At 37.5% G+C, this 20698-nt stretch overlaps 1 protein-coding gene and 1 non-coding gene across 13 annotated transcripts in view; both read right to left on the bottom strand.

The window, feature by feature from the left end:
• TANC2 (tetratricopeptide repeat, ankyrin repeat and coiled-coil containing 2) overlaps positions 1-20698 on the bottom strand; it is a 379268-nt gene that overhangs the window by 162826 nt on the left and 195744 nt on the right. For 8 of the 12 annotated variants that reach the window (XM_045044003.1, XM_019818072.3, XM_045044005.1 and 5 more), the window contains one exon: positions 19296-19406. The exons of the other annotated variants lie outside the window; for them this stretch is intronic. In XM_045044003.1, the coding sequence (XP_044899938.1) occupies positions 19296-19406 (111 nt within the window). The remainder of the gene's footprint in view (positions 1-19295; positions 19407-20698) is intronic. 12 annotated transcript variants of the gene reach the window in all.
• LOC111557876 lies at positions 8210-8311 on the bottom strand. Its single transcript, XR_002738294.1, has one exon. It is a non-coding gene; the product is annotated as a U6 spliceosomal RNA (small nuclear RNA).

Below are 20698 nucleotides of genomic sequence, written 5' to 3'. Positions count from 1 at the left end.
GCCCAGTTCTCCCAGCACCATTTGTTAAAGAGGCTGTCTTTTTTCCATTGGATGTTCTTTCCTGCTTTGTCAAAGATGAGTTGGCCATACGTTTGTGGGTCTAGTTGTGGGGTTTCTATTCTATTCCATTGGTCTATGTGTCTGTTTTTGTGCCAATACCATGCTGTCTTGATGATGACAGCTTTGTAGTAGACGCTAAAGTCTGGGATTGTGATGCCTCCTGCTTTGGTCTTCTTCTTCAAAATTCCTTTGGCTATTCGGGGCCTTTTGTGGTTCCATATGAATTTTAGGATTGCTTGTTCTAGTTTCGAGAAGAATGCTGGTGCAATTTTCATTGGGATTGCATTGAATGTGTAGATAGCTTTGGGTAGTATTGACATTTTGACACTATTTATTTTTCCAATCCATGAGCAGGGAATGTCTTTCCATTTCTTTAAATCTTCTTCAATTACCGTCATAAGCTTTCTATAGTTTTCAGCATACAGATCCTTTACATCTTTGGTTAGATTTATTCCTAGGTATTTTATGCTTCTTGGTGCAATTGTGAATGGGATCAGTTTCTTTGTCTTTCTGTTGCTTCATTGTTAGTGTATAAGAATGCAACTGATTTCTGTACATTGATTTTGTATCCTGCAACTTTGCTGAATTCATGTATCAGTTCTAGCAGACTTTTGGTGGAGTCTATCGGATTTTCCATGTATAATATCATGTCATCTGAAAAAAGTGAAAGCTTGACTTCATCTTTGCCAATTTTGATGCCTTTGATTTCCTTTTGTTGTCTGATTGCTGATGCTAGAACTTCCAGCACTATGTTAAACAGCAGCAGTGAGAGTGGGCATCCCTGTCGTGTTCCTGATCTCAGGGAAAAAGCTCTCAGTTTTTCCCCATTGAGGATGATGTTAGCTGTGGGCTTTTCATAAATGGCTTTTATGATCTTTAAGTATTTTCCTTCTATCCCGACTTTCTCAAGGGTTTTTATTAAGAAAGGGTGCTGGATTTTGTCAAAGGCCTTTTCTGCATCGATTGACAGGATCATATGGTTCTTCTCTCTTTTTTTGTTAATGTGATGTATCACGTTGATTGATTTGCGAATGTTGAACCAGCCCTGCATCCCAGGAATGAATCCCACTTGATCATGGTGAATAATTCTTTTTATATGCCGTTGAATTCGATTTGCTAGTATCTTATTGAGAATTTTTGCATCCATATTCATCAGGGATATTGGCCTGTAGTTCTCTTTTTTTACTGGGTCTCTGTCTGGTTTAGGAATCAAAGTAATAGTGGCTTCATAGAATGAGTCTGGAAGTTTTCCTTCCCTTTCTATTTCTTGGAATAGCTTGAGAAGGATAGGTATTATCTCTACTTTAAACGTCTGGTAGAACTCCCCTGGGAAGCCATCTGGTCCTGGACTCTTATTTGTTGGGAGATTTTTGATAACCGATTCAATTTCTTCGCTGGTTATGGGTCTGTTCAAGCTTTCTATTTCCTCCTGATTGAGTTTTGGAAGAGTGTGGGTGTTCAGGAATTTGTCCATTTCTTCCAGGTTGTCCAATTTGTTGGCATATAATTTTTCATAGTATTCCCTGATAATTGTTTGTATCTCTGAGGGATTGGGTGTAATAATTCCATTTTCATTCATGATTTTATCTATTTGGGTCATCTCCCTTTTCTTTTTGAGAAGCCTGGCTAGAGGTTTGTCAATTTTGTTTATTTTTTCAAAAAACCAACTCTTGGTTTCGTTGATCTGCTCTACAGTTTTTTTAGATTCTATATTGTTTATTTCTGCTCTGATCTTTATTATTTCTCTTCTTCTGCTGGGTTTAGGCTGCCTTTGCTGTTCTGCTTCTAGTTCCTTTAAGTGTGCTGTTAGATTTTGTATTTGGGATTTTTCTTGTTTCTTGAGATAGGCCTGGATTGCAATGTATTTTCCTCTCAGGACTGCCTTCGCTGTGTCCCAAAGCATTTGGATTGTTGTATTTTCATTTTCGTTTGTTTCCATATATTTTTTAATTTCTTCTCTAATTGCCTGGTTGACCCACTCATTCGTTAGTAGGGTGTTCTTTAACCTCCATGCTTTCGGAGGTTTTCCAGACTTTTTTCTGTGGTTGATTTCAAGCTTCATAGCATTGTGGTCTGAAAGTATGCATGATATAATTTCAATTCTTGTAAACTTATGAAGGGCTGTTTTGTGACCCAGTATATGATCTATCTTGGAGAATGTTCCATGTGCACTCGAGAAGAAAGTATATTCTGTTGCTTTGGGATGCAGAGTTCTAAATATATCTGTCAAGTCCATCTGATCCAATGTCTCATTCAGGGCCCTTGTTTCTTTATTGACCGTGTGTCTAGATGATCTATCCATTTCTGTAAGTGGGGTGTTAAAGTCCCCTGCAATTACCACACTCTTATCAATAAGGTTGCTTATGTTTATGAGTAATTGTTTTATATATTTAGGGGTTCCGGTATTTGGTGCATAGACATTTATAATTGTTAGCTCTTCCTGATGGATAGACCCTGTAACTATTATATAATGTCCTTCTTCATCTCTTGTTACAGTCTTTAATTTAAAGTCTAGTTTGTCTGATATAAGTATGGCTACTCCAGCTTTCTTTTGGCTTCCAGTAGCATGATAAATAGTTCTCCATCCCCTCACTCTCAATCTAAAGGTGTCCTCAGATCTAAAATGAGTCTCTTGTAGACAGCAAATAGATGGGTCTTGTTTTTTTATCCATTCTGATACCCTATGTCTTTTGGTTGGCGCATTTAATCCATTTACATTCAGTGTTATTATCAAAAGATACGGATTTAGAGTCATTGTGATGTCTGTATGTTTTATGCTTGTAGTGATGTCTCTGGTACTTTGTCTCACAGGGCCCCCCTTAGGATCTCTTGTAGGGCTGGTTTAGTGGTGACAAATTCCTTCAGTTTTTGTTTGTTTGGGAAGACCTTTATCTCTCCTTCTATTCTAAATGACAGACTTGCTGGATAAAGGATTCTCGGCTGCATATTTTTTCTGTCTAGCACCCTGAAAATCTCTTGCCAATTCTTTCTGGCCTGCCAAGTTTCAAAAGAGAGATCAGTCACGAGTCTTATAGGTCTCCCTTTATATGTGAGGGCACGTTTACCCCTTGCTGCTTTCAGAATTTTCTCTTTATCCTTGTATTTTGCCAGTTTCACTATGATATGTCGTGCAGAAGATTGATTCAAGTTACGTCTGAAGGGAGTTCTCTGTGCCTCTTGGATTTCAATGCCTTTTTCCTTCCCCAGTTCAGGGAAGTTCTCAGCTATTATTTCTTCAAGTACCCCTTCAGCACCTTTCCCTCTCTCTTCCTCCTCTGGGATACCAATTATGCGTATATTATTTCTTTTTAGTGTATCACTTAGTTCTCTAATTTTCCCCTCATACTCCTGGATTTTTTTTTATCTCTCTTTTTCTCAGCTTCCTCTTTTTCCATAACTTTATCTTCTAGTTCACCTATTCTCTCCTCTGCCTCTTCAAGCCGAGCCGTGGTGGTTTCCATTTTGTTATGCATTTCGTTTAAACCGTTTTTCAGCTCCTCGTGACTGCTCCTTAGTCCCTTGATCTCTGTAGCAAGAGGTTCTCTGCTGTCCTGTATACTGTTTTCAAGCCCAGCGATTAATTTTATGACTATTATTCTAAATTCACTTTCTGTTATATTATTTAAATCCTTTTTGATCAGCTCATTAGCTGTTGTTATTTCCTGGAGATTCTTCTGAGGGGAATTCTTCCGCTTGGTCATTTTGGATAGTCCCTGGCGTGGTGAGGACCTGCAGGGCCCTTCCCCTGTGCTGTGGTGTATAACTGGAGTTGGTGGGCGGGGCCGCAGTCAGTCCTGATGTCTCCCCCCAGCCCACCGCTGGGGCCACAGTCAGACTGGTGTGTGCCTTCTCTTCCCCTCTCCTAGGGGCGGGATACACTGTGGGGTGGCGTGGCCCGTCTGGGCTACTTGCACCCTGCCAGGCTTGTGATGCTGGGGATCTGGCGTATTAGCTGGGGTGGGTAGGCAAGGTGTACAGGGGCAGGAGGGGCAGGCTTAGCTCGCTTCTCCTTAGGTGATCCACTTCAGGAAGGGCCCTGTGGCAGCAGGAGGGAGTCAGATCCGCTGCCGGAGGTTTGGCTCCGCCGAAGCACAGAGTTGGGTGTTTGCGCGCAGCGAGCAAGTTCCCTGGCAGGAACTGGTTCCCTTTGGGATTCTGGCTGGGGGATGGGCGGGGGAGATGGCGCTGGCGAGCGCCTTTGTTCCCCGCCAAACTGAGCTCTGTCGTCCGGGGCTCAGCAGCTCTCCCTCCCTTTGTCCTCCAGCCTTCCCGCTTTCCGAGCAGAGCTGTTAACTTATGACCTCCCAGACGCTAAGTCGCGCTTGCTGTCGGAACACAGTCCGTCAGGCCCCTCCGCTTTTGCCAGCCAGACTCGGGGGCTCTGCTTGGCCGGCGAGCCGCCCCTCCGCCCCGGCTCCCTCCCGCCAGTCTGTGGAGCGCGCACCACCTCGCCGCCCTTCCTACCCTCTTCCGTGGGCCTCTCGTCTGCGCTTGGCTCGGAGACTCCGTTCTGCTAATCCTTTGGTGGTTTTCTGCGTTATTTAGGCAGGTGTAGGTGGAATCTAAGTGATCAGCGGGACGCGCGGTGAGCCCAGCGTCCTCCTAAGCCGCCATCTTTCCCAAGAAAATCCAGTCCTTATTTTTCTTGATGATACCAATTCTTTCAGAGATGGTTTACACTTTATATTTGCAAAATAACGTCTTCTATTTAAAGTAGCCAAACCGCAGAGGGATTAGACAATGACTAAAATTGTGTCAAGAAACGAATGTCTAACAGCTAATGTATCCAAACCCCTAATCTGCATCCCTAACATGGCAGGCTACACAGGGTCTCAGTCTATAGACTCTCTAAATTCTCAGCATTCTCTTGGCATTTTCACATCAAGCTGTTTACATTTTCCTTTACGATCCGTTAATTATAAACTGCTTGTTCTCATCTATTTCAAAACTCAGAAATTTGTACCACATTTAATCAAATAAAGAAACCCATTCTTTCTCTGTAACAGAGTTATAAAACCTATGATTAGCTTGGCCCAAATGCCAAAGCAAACCTGGTTATATTTTCATTTTAGTTCCTAAATGATTACCTAAATTTTTTATTTTCTGATGAATATTAGAAAATGGGTGTCTGTTAAAAGCAGGGCTGTTATTTGTCACAGTAAGTGTTGAAGCCAGCACGTGGCTTTGCCACATTCTCCCAAAACTGAGCTCCAGTTTTATTATATAGCTCTGGTTATTCAAGCTTCTGAACCCCTTTGTAGTAAATTAAAAAGCAAAAAGATATATTTTTAGTAGAGAGAAATCTATGTCATTGATACATATTTATAACATATTAAATTATTTCATTTTGCCTTCCTCTGGCTTTTTGGTTTCATTTCATTCACTCAACACACACTAAATGAACATTTACTATGTACTAGTCATTTACTACAATAAGCACTGTGGATACAGTGGTAAGCATAGGCAGAAAATGCATTAAATTGTTCAGATGGGTGTTTTTGATAATGTTAGTGTTTATTTTTACTTGATTGGATATTTGAGAAGAAACGTTTGAGGAATAATTGTCAATCAAAAGCTCTCAATGGAAAAAATGCCACTATGATCCATCCATAGTTTAACCTTTTCTTTTCTCTAGGGCAAACAACATATCATCCGTGTCATTATAAAAAATGTTACTTGGTTAGGAACCAGATAAGGCATTTGTTGTATTAGAGAACTCAATGTATACAATTTTAACTAAGAAAATCAGCATCATTATTCTGTTAAGATACCAGAAAATAGCATCCATATTTTATGCCCTTGACTGTAATGGAAATTTTACTTGTACATAAATGAATTCTAACCAATGTTCTTTAAGACTTATAAATAGAAAAATTACTTCTATAAAACAAATATCTTTAGATTTTAAGGGTAGCCTTCTGTTCTACTGTAGCCAAAGATGATTTACATGGATTAGTAGAAGAGTAAGTCTTTAATACATACACTAGTCATTTTGTGGTAAATGCAAAAATGTACTGTGTGGCTTTTGATATCTAATGTTTTAATAAAACATTAACCAGCAGATAAGAACACTCCTTTTAAATTGGTTTGCAACAGAGCCAAGCAACAGAGAGCCAGACTGTAGTAAGCTTGTGCCTCACAATTCTCTTCAAACATGAAAAGAAATTCTCTAATCATTTTGCACGATGATTCCTATTCCCTATTTTTTTTTTCTGGCAACAACAGAAATATCAGTTTCATCTACTCACATTTATAATTGAACTTTTATGGCTACTACAGAAGTTAAGATCGAAGCAGAAAACATAATAATGCTGAACTTATCTCAATGATCTATGAAATACATTTGAGATGTGTGGCTGGATAAAACAGACATTTTTCCTCTCCAAGCTAATGGTAACAGGTCAAATGAGGCCAGATGGAGATCAGGAACAGAAAGGCAAGCTTTCAACAATTTTGTATCATGGGTAATATCATAATCACAATAGGCAAAACTTGCAAAGTCTGATGCAAAATGCAAATCAGAGATTTAGTTTCCAAGTCCAAACAGAAGACAACTTGCCCAAAGAGATGGACCATGAATTAACTCTAAAAGCCTGATTGAGAAGAAAACTTCTTTGTATTTCAAGTAATCACCTAGGTGTAGCTAACAATACCATTTCAATTTCTTTTTTTTTTTTCAATTTTTTTTTTAATATTTATTTTTGAAAGAGAGAGAGAGAAAAAAAAAACACAAGTGGGGGGGGGGGGAGAGGAGAGAGCGAGAGAGCGAGCAAGAGAGAGACAAGATAGCAGAAAACAGAATCTAAAGCAGGCTCCAGGCTCTGAGCTGTCAGTGCAGAGCCCGAGATGGGGCTCGAATCCCGGAACTGTGAGATCATGACCTGAGCCGAAGTCAGCCACTTAACCAACTGGGCCACCCAGGTGCCCCACAGCTTCAATTTCTTATTATACAGCTCCCAGAATTTAAGGAGATTGGTTTATTCAAAGAGGTAGTGTTCTAAGACTGTTTTAGTGTATAGTCTGTTCCCATGGAGAGCACAGAATGAAAAAGATGTTTTGTTTATACACTTTACAATGTATATGCAATCTAAAAATAAAAATGCTAGAATTTTCCCCCCAAAGGAAATGGTGGTGGCAGGGACCTTTCAGTAACTGGAGACCCTCTAGCTGATGACAACCAATAATAACTGGAAAAAATACACCTTAAAAATCTTTTTAAAAGCATTAAAGACCTAAGAAGATGGTAATAAATCAAAAGACAAAACCAGGAAGAAGACGGAAATCCAGAAGGGAGATCTCTGCCCAGCATGGATGGCCACTTGAACGCCAGGGGCATTAGTTAACAGGGAAGAAATGACTGAACAGCTAAGCTGTGCTTCTGGCCGTCTCATAAGGTCATAGGAACAAAACTGAAGTCTAAGCTCTGCCAAGAGTGGGAAATCTAGTAAAGCACCCTACGCTTTGGGCTGGAACCCTTAACCGTACTCTGGGAGTAACGATAAACCGGAAGTAAACTAGGCCTTGCAATTCTGACTTGTCATTTGATTAGCCCGGAATACCACCAACTCTGAACTTGGATCAAAATGGCCCCAGGTGGCAGAAGCAAATACAAATCTTTTCTCAGAGGGGGGGAGGGGGAAGCACTGTCCTATCTTTAGGTAATTTCTACAAATATTTTCAAATTAAAATAATTAGGGGTATGAAAAGACAAAAGAATTATTAGAAATAATAAGCAAAAGTAATCGTGGCAAAAGGTGACTGGGTTACAGTACTGTAGTTCATCTCTTAAGATCATTCTTAACAGAGCCTTGTACAACTGCGGTAGAAAAGAGCTACCTAGTGTCTGTGGGACAATGATTCGTGGGGATGGAGGAAGGAGACAGCAGTGGAAGAGCTACAAGAATGAGTCATCGGATGATCACAGTGTTGGAGATGGCCAATATTTCCCTAACACCACTAGAAGTTATTGGTTGAAGAAAGTCTCCCTTAGTTCTTTTCAAAGTAAGTTCATGTTTCTACTGTTCAGTCATACATAATGTTTTCTCCTTTCATAGCTAGCCCCAGCAGCTAATAACAAATGATATTCCAAATGGTAGCAGATGTAAGCTAAAAAATGATCGAAATCAGGAACTCTCTTTTTTTTCTTTTTAAAAATATGGAGTGCTTCACGAATTTGCACATCATCCTTGCACAGGGGCCTTGCTAATCTCTGTATCATTCCAATTTTAAAAGTACACGTGCTGCCAAAGCGGGCGCTAAATCGGGAACTCTTGATCCAAGGTCCTCTGCTACCTGCTCTTTTGGGAAACTATGAATCCCCTGAAACTGTATGTTTTAATAGGGAGAGAGTACAGGAAATTTTCATTCTTCCATCCTCCAGTGCTTCTTTGCTACTTCCTAAAGAAAGTAACGACTCCCGGTAGCCCATAGTCAAGGCTGTAAATTCAAATACTTTCGAGATAAAAGCAGTTTTGATAGATCTGTCATGGCTGGGTTAATGGTAGTAGGAAATGATAAAGTGTATTGAACTGCAGAGTGTACAGCCAATGTGAGGGCATTTTCACCTTAATTTTTAAAAATATGCTTGCCAAGCAGGTTTTTGAACAATTGTCTAGAAAAAGTTGTCTACTATTTTAAGGTTAAATAGAAGTTAGAGGTTAGGATGAAGGTCTAAGTTTTCCATAGTTCTAAGGACTACCTCTCAGTATGGACCAGAGGACAGAAAAGTAGGGAGGAATGGTCCAGGAGATAGATGGGAAAACTAGATCCATGTGAGGCTATCAATGACACAGGTCACTGTCAATCCTCAATTGAGGAAAAATAGCCTAAGTTGGGGAAGATACATAAGAATCCAAAGAATCTTTAATTACTCGACCCATCTCTTAAAAGTGGTGAATCTCTCCTACTTAACCCTTCCTTCTCTTTCAAATTACTGCCTTCTTTAACTCACCTAGAGCCTAAGTTAAAGGATCAACTTTTAGGGAATCTCTCCAGTTGCAGAGGGGAATATTTAGATGCCTTGCTTGAGGGTATGAAATGGGAGTAAGCAATAATGCAACTTCGGTAGAACACTCTACTCCAGCCTTCTTGTTAATTTTGGTTTGTTCAGACCAGTTTTCAGATAAAATTATTACCTAAGGCAACAGACCTAAAGGTTTTATTAATTTTTTGAAAACCTAGGTATCATGCAAAATTTTTTATGTAGGTGCAATTTACTGGAGAGACGGTCTACAAACTTCATTGGTAATCATTTTGCAATATATACATATATGAAATCATGCATATCATATACCTTTAACTTATATAATATTATATACATCAATTATATCTCAAAAAGCTGGAAAAATTTTTTAAAAATATGCTTCCTAAAAAACAATAAGTAAATTTATCTAATATTTAATAATCCTGTAGTCTTTCTACTAATAATTTTAGACATAAATAAATGGGCAAAAAGTCGCCCACACATACACAAACATAGTTGTTCTCTCTTTTGCTATTTAGGGATTAAATTTTTAAAAGATTAGGGACTCTACATAGTAATTCATCAGTCTGGCACTTAGCTAAGAAAACAGGCTTTTAAATGCTAATAATCTTCTATCACAACACTCTACTTCTGATTCTCTCCCACTCAAGTGGGAATCACTGCAGAGATAGGATATATAGAGACAGAAAGTACTCATTGCTGGCAACACTTACAGTAGTATTTCCTTGCCTACACAACTGCCTCCAGTGTACAAGAAGTACTATGTGTATATTGATGTATGGTGATGACTATTTGGCTGGGATAAAAAGCAGTATTTGACAAGCTCAAGAATCTTGAATGCTTCACTGAAATCTCTAAGACTGATGTTTCTCACTGAGTGTTCCTTTGGGTTTTTAACTGAGGTTTCTAATGTCTGCTTTGAATAGACATACATTTGAGATACAAATTATGGTAAAGAAGCGTTACTTCTATAATGTGGTATTTCCATATTATTCCCCTACTGGCCTGGATTTCCTCATCCATAGCACAATTTATTCTAATGTGGAAAGCTAGGTATTTATATACTGGTCACAGTAAGGAAAGTATTATCCTCAAAACTCATATTTGTCTAAATAACAAATTTACTCCCCTGCTGGCTTCCAAACTGGGATTTATTCTAGAAACTGAACACAAAAACAGCATGATCTAATCATGTAGGCTTAAAGAGAAAAGCACCATTCTAGGAAGATTTCACTGTATTGTAATAGTCAGTATAGACTGGGAAAGACCTACAGATAGTTGTATGAAAAGTAGCAGGTAAGTTTTAAAAATAAAATGGGTAGGAAAGCAGGAATTCTGGTGAACTAGTAGCTAAAATCTTTAAAGATTGGTAGGATATCAGAGTGTACAGAAGCTGCATCAAGGAAGGGCAGTGACTGGTACAGTCTGATGATGTGAGATGTAAAGCTGAAGTGCTAGGGAAGAAAGTAGGGGAATGGTCTAGAATTGACTCTCCTGGGTTAGCTCTTATTAGAATTTTTTGGGGGTGCGCATCACAAGAATTTAATACTTTCTTCAGTTGTTTGAATGTGGTATTTTCTTTTCATCTCCCTGAGAAACTGAAGAACGAGGGGTCAGGAATCCAGCCTTACTGGTGGTACTGAAGCTATGTGTTTGCAGTAGCTGCCCTTTCTTCAAGGACTCGTCTGTCTAATGCCAAAAGATATGCTTATAGCACAAATTGTTCCTTACATCATTCTAATGGTTTCCAAATAATCTGCTGAATGTTTTGGGTGGTGTGTACGTGTTATCTGACACAGGAGCTCTTAGGAGAATTTGCGTATGTTTCATATACTCCTGATTTTCTGTCCTTGATATCTACTATTACTTATCTCTAGTATTTGCCTCTACTTTTTATTCTGGTATTTTCCTTGTTTGCAAAATGTCCCAATTTTTAGTAGTTGCTATCATTTTATAGTTGACCATTGGTTCATTTAGTATTTGTTGAGTTTTAGATAGCAGTTATTGGTCTGAGCACTAGGGATACAGTGATGAAAAAAGTGGACAAGTCCCACATCCATAGATCTTGTAATTTAGCGTCATGCATGTAGCATAAACTAACATCTCAGTTCCCTGGATTACAATTCAGGAAATCCTGTTCTAAGTAAGGATATCTGTTCTCATATAGTAAATATAGCTTAAGATGGTAAGTGGATATAGTAATTTTCTATAAGGTATATGATTTGTGCATGCTTTTTAAGCACAAATATGTTTAAATACTGGCCATGTATTGGTGAGAAGTAATGTTATACTTTGAAAAAATTTTTTGAATGGTGGTCGGAAAGAAAGGAACAGTTCAAAGGGGGTGGAAAGTTATCTTTGTTCTTTATTCCTTCTTTCTGTGTTGATCAAGAAAAACAAATCAGTACTAAGAGATAAATCAGCAAATGTTAGCTGTAGCATCAGAATCTTTTTTTTTTATTAAAAAAAGTTTTTTTTAAACATTTATTTTATTTTTGAGACAGCAAGACAGAGCGCAAGCAGGGGAGGGGCAGAGAGAGACACAGGATCCAAAGCAGGCTCCAGGCTCTGAGCTGTCAGCACAGAGCCCAGTGTGGGGCTTGAACTCATGAACCGTGAGATAATGACCTGAGCTGAAGTCAGCACATGACCTAGGTGCCCCAGCATCAAAATCTTAATATGGCACTACGAGACAGATTTTTCTAAGCCCAAGCCTCATGAAAGTGGCATAAATTACTTTCATTGAATACACTTTTCTATAAAAGTCAAAATCTATTACAGTAAACTTAAAGATATAAGAGCATTGGTTATAAATTGCTTAATAGTGCAGATTAGTAATTTATAATCTGTAAATAATCTGTATAGATAAAGCAAGGGGAAGACCTGTAGATAGTTATAAGAAGGACAGCAGAGAGTTTCTGAATATTAAAAGGGTAGGATACCAAGAATATATGGAAATTTTCTATTGGAATGCGAGGCTGAGAAAGATTTATGCTTCCAGACCATGGAATAGCACATATAAAATATGTAGGGGGGAAAAACAAGAAAAATTTGTTGCTTGATTTGAACAGCTTTCCTCAAAATTCCAACTTACTCCCTTAAAGTATAGATTGGACCTAGTGACTTGCTTCTAGCAAACAGAATATGGCAAAAAGTGATAGGATGTCACTTTTTTTAAAGTTTTATTTATTTAAGTAATCTCTACATCCATGTGGGGCTTGAGCTCACGACCCAGAAGTCAAAAGTCACGTGCTTTTCCAAGTGAGCCAGCCAGAAGCTCCATCACTTTTTGAGATCATACTCTAAAAGCTCGTCCCTTTCACTTTGCTTGCACTTACTCTGCCTTTTGCTTGCTTGCTCTCATGAAGCAAGCTGCCATGTTGTAAGGTGTGCTATGGAGAATCCACATGGAAAGGAACTGAAGGCGACCTTTTGCCAAAAGTCAGTGAGGAACTGAGACCCTCAGTTCAACAGCCCACAGGAAACTGAATCCTTCCAATAATCATATATATAAACTCAAAAGAGGATCCTTCCTCTGTTGAGCCTTGAGATGATTATAGCTCAGGCTGTCAACTTGACTGCAGCTTGTGAGTGACCCTGAGCCACAGAGAAGCTAGATTCCTGACCCATGGAAACTGTGAGATGGTAAATGCTGTTCTTTTAAGCTATTAAGTTTTACGGTAATTTGTTATACAGCAATAGATAACTAATACAAGGATCTATTCTCAAGGGTTCTTAATGAAAATAAATAGACTTTAACCAACACTTCCCATAAGTCTCATAAGCACAAATATTGTAACGCATCACTTCTAGATAAGGAAAAACACATGGACATTGGGCTGCAGGAACTTATATGCAGCTTAGGAAAATAAAACATAAAAACCAACTTTATTTTCAGAATTAAGTTTATAATACTATATATATGTGACAGAGAAGTTATTAGTCCTAACAACTGATGTTCCAGAGCTGAGCTAAGTAAATTATGTATATTATTTTATTTAATCATCACAAACACCCTATGGAGTAGGGAATATTACTATCTTCATTTTACAAATGAGGAACCAGAGGGTTAGGAAGATTAAGTAATAAAAGTTACACAGCTAATATGTGGCACAGCTAGAACTGAATCCAAGCCTGTCTGATCCCAGGGCCTGGGCTATTTACCACAGTGAAAAACCGCCTCCATTAAAAAACACCAAAACCCAAAACCCATACAACTTAGCATCTATGCATATACAATAGATTGCTCGTAAAAACAACCAATGAGTACAGGGTATAGCTGTAATTTTATCCTCTTTGCAAAGTACTCTAAAAAGGCTGATAGCCTTACCCACAGCATTCTTAGATAAAAAAGTCATTAAAGGTTCCAAAAAATTATAATGATTGTAGCTAAGATTTATATAGCACTATGGACCACATGCATAATTGTTTTGATTATTTCACATATTTTAATCTATACATCTTTGCAGCATTCCTATGGTGTAGGTAATATTATAATCTCCATTTTACAGATAAGGAAATTAACTATACTTATGGGTAAGTAATTTGCTCAAGTTCACACAAACAGTAAGTGACAGAGTTAATATGTGAACACAGCTGCTCTGGCTCTAGGGTCTGTAGTCGACACTAGTGCATTTTACTCTAAACCAGTGCATTTTACTGCCTCAAAACCGTAAGTTGAAATAGTTTTCAGTTAATAGAAAAACTGTCCTTTTGGATATCTAACTTATGGATCTAAGCACTACATTTACAGGCAAGTCTTTAGAATCTGTGATGCAAAACACCTTGAGAAAAGTTAATTTAAAAGTTAGTGGGATGAGACTACTCTTCTTTTAAACAATGATAAAATGTAAGTCAGGAAAACACCTAAAAGCGATCAAAGTGAAACGCTTTATTCGACAAAGCATCTGTCCATTGAAATAACTTTCTAACATGTTAAGAACTTATTACTGGATAAGGAAGTGTGGGGAAGAAAAGCTTTTCATGTTCATATTCTAGTTCTTTGGCATGCTTATTTTCATAACCAGTAATCAGGCATTGTCTCTTGTACTTAAAATACACCGTAATGTGTTCAGTTTCTCTCTCTGCTTCTGAGCTCTACTTTCTGTACTGACTTTCACATTGTGATTTGGGCAGTGCTGTGTTTCAGTTATTCCCTTCAGTCCATTTACAAGTCTGTCCACTGTCCAGATTTTAGCTTTTTCTTTTCTTTTCTTTTTTTTTTTTTGGTTCTAATAGTTGTGCCATTAACAGCCTCTGTTTCATTTCAACCTTTAAACAGTAATTCTTTTTTCCTTTTTTTTTTTTTTAACATGGGTAACGTATGTGTCATAGACTACGTTGGGAGTCTGTTATAGAAAGAAGCACATATGTACATTATAGAATAGTATTGTGTATAATAAGGAGTTTAGAGACCCCCCTAAAGCTCACCAATTTAATTCAGATTAAAAACCCTGCTTTATACTTATTGTATTTACAACAGAGTAGACAAAGGGAATACAAATGAAACGTAACAGAAGATGTGAATTACAAGACAAAAGCTTCTGGTCTCTATATGCCAAAGAAAAATCCTATTAGAAGGTTTTAATATGCAATCTTAAGTATAAAATTCAAAGCAAAACAAATGAAGCATGCCTAACTAACAAAGATTTGATAATGTTTTCAGAAAAAAAAGGAAAGGAGATAAAACAAATCATCAAGGTTCAAGGAATTATTCACTTTATAGAAAACATTTATCTACAGTGGCTTGTACTTGTGCGACAGAATGTACGCTGCTGCTAAGAAATCCAAAGGAAAAATCCTTTACACACTAACAAACATGTAATATGAATATGTGCCAAATAACTACCATAAAACGCTCTTCCATTCTTGAGTTTCAAATACATCCTAATTTTATTGTCGCCTTAAATAACACTGTCCTTTGAAGGACAGTGCCATTTTAAAAGAGATTGAAAAGGATCTCTTATAAAAAGATTAATCTCAAATGTCTCTGAGAATATTCAGTGTGGATAAAAGCCTGCCTGTTTTCAGAACACTAGTCTGTACTTTGGCCCTTAACCCTGCACATGTAGTCAAAAGTCCTATAAAACTGTTGACTTGTTCTGCCATGTGTGTCAAGGGTCTACGGTTGAAATGACGCATTATTATAATGTACAATATGAAAACTTAAGAAATGAAGATACAAATGAAGAGTATCACCATCCTTTAGTGACATCTGATTACCAAAAAATTTCAATACAAATTTGTTTTGCAGAAATTTTAGAAAGTGAACGAAGTGTAATGATATTAATGGATAATAATAATAGGGAAGGTGCTCTTATTTATTTTGCCTGAACCAAGCATTTGGCATATATACTAATTTTACTTAAAATTAACAACCCTAAGAGATAGACCTAGCATAAAAAGGCCTATTTTTATCACAAGTTTATAGACAAAGAATTCAAGGTTATGAAAGTTACACAGAGTTACTGCTAGAAGGTAACAGAGTCAGAAATTAAACCAGATCTAATTCTAGAACTTGAGCTCTCATTCCTAACATACGCTGCCCAAGAACAAAACTTAAAACCACCTACAATCCCACCAACCACATATATCCACTGCTAACACGAGCATTATCTCACCAATCCCACTCTCTCCTGACTTTCCAACCAAATCTTGATTCCCTTGCTCTTTAGGCAACCCATGTTTTCCCTATGAATGTATATATCCAAGTATCTATACAAATACATATTTGTTAAGTTACAGAAAAACATCATGGTATATACAATGTTACTGTGACAAGAAACTGAGGCACCAAGACATTATATGACACGTTCAGGATCATATGACTAGCAGGGGAGAAGTCAGAACTGAAACACATACATTTAACTAAAGATGATCCTAAATCTTTACATCTTTTCCCCCCGATTATTCAGAAAACACTTTAACATCCTGTGGTATACTTCAGGATCATCACTATAATAATAAAAAAAATTAGTTAACATTTATGAGCATTTTACTCTGAACCAAGCTTTCTGCTAAGTGTTTTATATTTATTAATCTGATTTAAGATTATTACTCCCATTTTTACAGATGAGGAAACTGAAGGTCAGAAAAGGTTAAGAGTCTTTTCTAAAACCACACAGCTAATGAACAGTGCCATAAGCAGGAAAGTTAGAGTGTGGGATGAATCTGTTCTTTTACCTTGGGAACTGTTTTTATTAAAATCACTGATATAAGTTGGTTACCCTAAAAACAGACTACAGCTCAGCTTCACAGTTAAAAACTGAATTTTCTGCTTTTTAATTTAAGGGTAGTTAAGGGGTATCTATGGAATTTAAACAGTAACAGAATTATGGGCAATCTATTTCTGGGCCACATTGTGTCCACTTGAAGAGTTCAACAATAAATTCTGCTTCTGACCCTACACAAACCACTTAAATTCTCTAGGTCTTAGTTTCCGCACTGTAAGACGATTATCAAGCACAGTTCACTTACCATCCGCTACACTCTGGTAGGTCAGTTATGTAACACCATCAATCATGTCCATGGTTTCAAGTAAAGAACCAAAACATACTGTTTACTTGTGTTTTTCTCACATTTTCTGCATACAACAAATCTGACTTTGAGGAACAGTAAAACTTAAGTTAGGTATTTCAGAATCTAATGAAATGTAGACTGAATTCCTTAATTTATTAAACAAATATTCTGGATTGACAGCTATGTCCCAGTGTAGCTTTCCCTGGACTTTACAGACCGAATATCTAGTTCTGGTTTGATCCACAATTTCCTTTGTGGAATCAACGTTAAAAACTATGTGTAAGTACACAGGTACAAAAGGACAAACCAAGAGACATATCCCTTTCTTAGACACAAAAGCTTTATTCTTCCAACCTAAAATACAGGCATCGAAAGGCTGGAGTTTAGATAATACAGAAACGACATCCCGAATAATGCCTCAGAGGTCAACAGCAGAGGGAACCCTACAGACTTCCAGCACTACTCACTGGACTGCTTGTAAGCAGCCTGCAGCAGTCCTGTGACCAGCTGCTCCTCCAAGTGTGCAAGTTGCATCAGCAGCTTCAGCAGCACCTGGGAATTCTTGAGCCAAGCAAATCCTCAACCCAACCCAGGGTTACTGAATCAGAAATTCTGAGGGTGGGCCCAGAAATCTGCATTTAAACAAGCCTTCCTGGTAATTCAAAAGCATGCTAAAATCGGAAAACCACTGCTGGAGAACCTCTGGTTTATGACTGTTGTGTCTGTGAGATACACTGTTTTCCTAAATTTGTATGTGATCATGAATAAAGCAGATGGACAAGAAGAACAACAGATTTAACTGCATGATACAAATATAAGTATACAATGAAATGTCTCTGTTCTGTTAACATATCCTATGTAAGAGAAATTAAAAAAGAATGGATTATTTGTTTGCTTTGTGAGTATACTGGATTCATCTGGTTATTGTGAAGTATTGGTACGTGAAGAAGGTAATAGCTTCAACTCCCAGGTCGCTAATCTTATCTCAGTAGAAACTTATTTTCAGAGAGTTTAATAACTGTATTATAAAAGAGTAAGAAGTTTCTGTGCTTTAAACCTTTCAGATAAGAAATGGAGAGAATGAGGAGCATGGCATTTAACATTTTGGCACAGGTTTTAGTTTCTTCCCGGCTTTCTGAAAATCTAAACTGAGGTTTAGTTTGGTTCAATTCCAATTCAGCAAAGATTCCTATTTGTGGGAAACATACATAAATAATAACGTGGATAAGATTTTTCATAGTGATTCAGCACTGGCATTGCCACAAACAGCAACTACCTTGCCTTCTGCCGATAATAGCTACATTAGATTAAAGATGTCAGATAGGCAATCAGGAAGTGAAAGATTAGTCTCCCTGACATTCTGACTTGCAAATCTGGAAAAGAAAAGGCCTCTGACGGTTTCTCTGCCAAAACTCAAGGCAGGGATGGGGAATTAGTACATTTATTTAGTTTATTATACTAAAATTTGCATGAAGAAATGCAAAGCACACTATTCCACTGCCCAGGCAGTGTGACAGTACCTCAAAACATGAAAAAGATTCTTTTGACAATGTGCTACCGTGCCATTTAAAGAGCTATTTTGTTCCTTTTAGAAACAGAAAAGCTGGTTCCTAATATATAACCGTGCTTGTTTTAAAAACAGTCCTCTACAACAGTGGATGAAGCCCAGGATTCTGCAGCCTCAAAGTAAAATCCCCAAGGTGTTTCAATATTTAAAACTGATTCATACAATCAATTTCTCTGATTAAGTTTGGCCCAGGTTTTCAAAACGCCTAGTCTTTTTTTTTTTTTGAAACATGTCTCATCTGACTTCAGAGCTCTATTATCCGACATTTCAGATTAGAGCTATTGACACATTCCCTAGAACTAAAAATTATTTTATTCTGCTGACCCCTAATGCTGTAAAGATGTAGTGGTTTCATTCTCTGTGGTTTAGCATCAATTCTAATGAGCAGGAATAAACAAAAGACCTAAAACCAAGTCTTCTAAGGCCCTCTACTAAAGCTCTGGTCTGTATCCTCAACTAGATCTTTGAACATTTCTGACACATCTCTATAGACTCACTGTAGAGTGAGTGTAAAGGATGTTGCCAGGCAACTCATCTTGGTTTGTAAGAATCTAGGCATTGATAATGACTCTGTCTCAGCCTGGCTCCCACAAGAGAAGGGTTTTAGTGAACTCCCACACGTGCTCACAGCCCACAGGCCATTCATGAGAAGAGGTATTTCTAAAAGTGAATGTCCAGGAGTCCAAATTGGGAACCTATAAGGTTTCTTTTCTAATTTAAGTTTAATGTTTCCAACATCACAACTATTTTTTGTAATTGTCCAGAAATCCAATAGGGATTAGAAAAAGTGGGTCATAGATAAAGGGCTAGTGTTAAATGAACCTTTTTATTCATATCTTTAATATTCTTGTTTGCACATGGCCAAAGCGGTATTTCTTCAAGTATCTCAAATCACAAAAATCACCCTGAAAACTATCTACCAAAATTATTTTAATTCCTTTGAAAATTATCCTTGAAATGGTTTTCCACACTTAACTCATTATTCTATCAATATTCAAAAAGGATATTCAGTAAAAACTATGTTCTAATATGGAAAATATGCGATCAGTTGCAAAAGGGGTTACGGATACGTTTTTATGAATAATATACATGCTAAACACTGCCCTGCTGGACGGACCTGCTCCGAACCTCCCTCTGCCAAAGCAGACACTTCGCATGCGTGCTTACCAGGACAGTATGCATCCACGTCCAGTTTCTGAGCTGAAGCGAGGGTTGGTGAGCCAAGCTCGGATTCTGGAATTCGTGGGCTCTCAACAAACTTTGCCTTCCTCAGAGGGGCTAAGGACAAAAAAAGAGACAGAGAGAGAGGGAGAGGGAAAAAGGAGAAAGAGAGAGAAAAGAAAACAGAAAGTAAGGAAGAAAGAAAAAGAAAAGAGAAACAGGGAAAGAGAAGGGAAAGAGAGAAACACAGAGGGGTCATGAGTAAGGGGAACAGCAGGCAACAGATGGAAGCACTTAAATGAACGACACACTCTGTCAGACTCAGATCAGGTTACCCTAGTTTTTTGTGCCAGAAAAAAAAATTAACTGCATTCTTCATAGAGGAGATGGGTCTTGTTAAGAAGTCACTGCAAACTGGAAGAGCTAAAATCTAATATTCAAAACCGTGAGCCTCAGTTGTAACTATCTATTACCTTTAGCTACTTTCTCTCTATAAAGCAAAGAGCTTTTTATTTTCCTTTGCCATTGAATACAAGTATTAACTGAGGAAAGTATAGAGCTAAGTTTTAAAATTTGTTTATAATAATTGTAATCAAAGGTTTTCTTTATTCAGAAATAACTACTATAACAGTTGTGATAAATACCATAACTAGGATTAATCTATTTAGTTTAAAAGGAAATCAATCACCTGACTGCTCAGCTTTTAAGGTAAAAAGTCAAAACTGCCAGTGGACTGAGGTATCATCTAGGCCATGCCAGTCTGACACTGGATGCTACAGGTAAAGTAATGTGATTTAGTTACACATATAATCACAAGGTCTTCCCCTGGATTAGTAATATTCTATGCCATGGAATCCATTCATTCTTATAAAGAATGAAATAAAAAGCATGCTTCACAAATGGAAAGTTTTACTTATTAAAGGCTTGTATAAATTCTATTTATTGATTTTTGGGGGAAGAGTTAAGGAACAGTAGTGATATACATTTAAATAATCACTTTAATACATTAAAAGTTACAATTATGAAGATTAGTTTGGTACTCTCAAACTGAGTTCCATTAAATAAAGTACAACAGGGTGAAAGTGCTTAGCATAACACTGGCTCAAAAGTATCAGTTGAATCGGAAATTGAGTTGTATGTGTTTTATTTATGTCATAACTATAGGTGTCCAAGACATGTGAGTGCTTAAGATCACATTACTTTTTTCAAAAGTTTCTGCATGTTCTTCAAAATCCTCATCCATTACTGATCTACAGAGGATTCTAAGTTATTCCTAAGAGAGCCTGTAAAAAGTAATATAAAACTTTGTCATTATACTGGCCAGAATTCTTCTCTATTTTCTCTGGAGGATAAAAATAATGAAGTATTAATAAAATACAGAAAGTACTTTTGAAATGTGCCAATACTCA

Source organism: Felis catus, chromosome E1 (assembly GCF_018350175.1).
Source record: "Felis catus isolate Fca126 chromosome E1, F.catus_Fca126_mat1.0, whole genome shotgun sequence".
NCBI classification, from domain to species: domain Eukaryota; kingdom Metazoa; phylum Chordata; class Mammalia; order Carnivora; family Felidae; genus Felis; species Felis catus.
The sequence above is the reverse complement of the archived record's forward strand: the minus strand, read 5'-3'. Positions and strand labels throughout refer to the sequence as shown.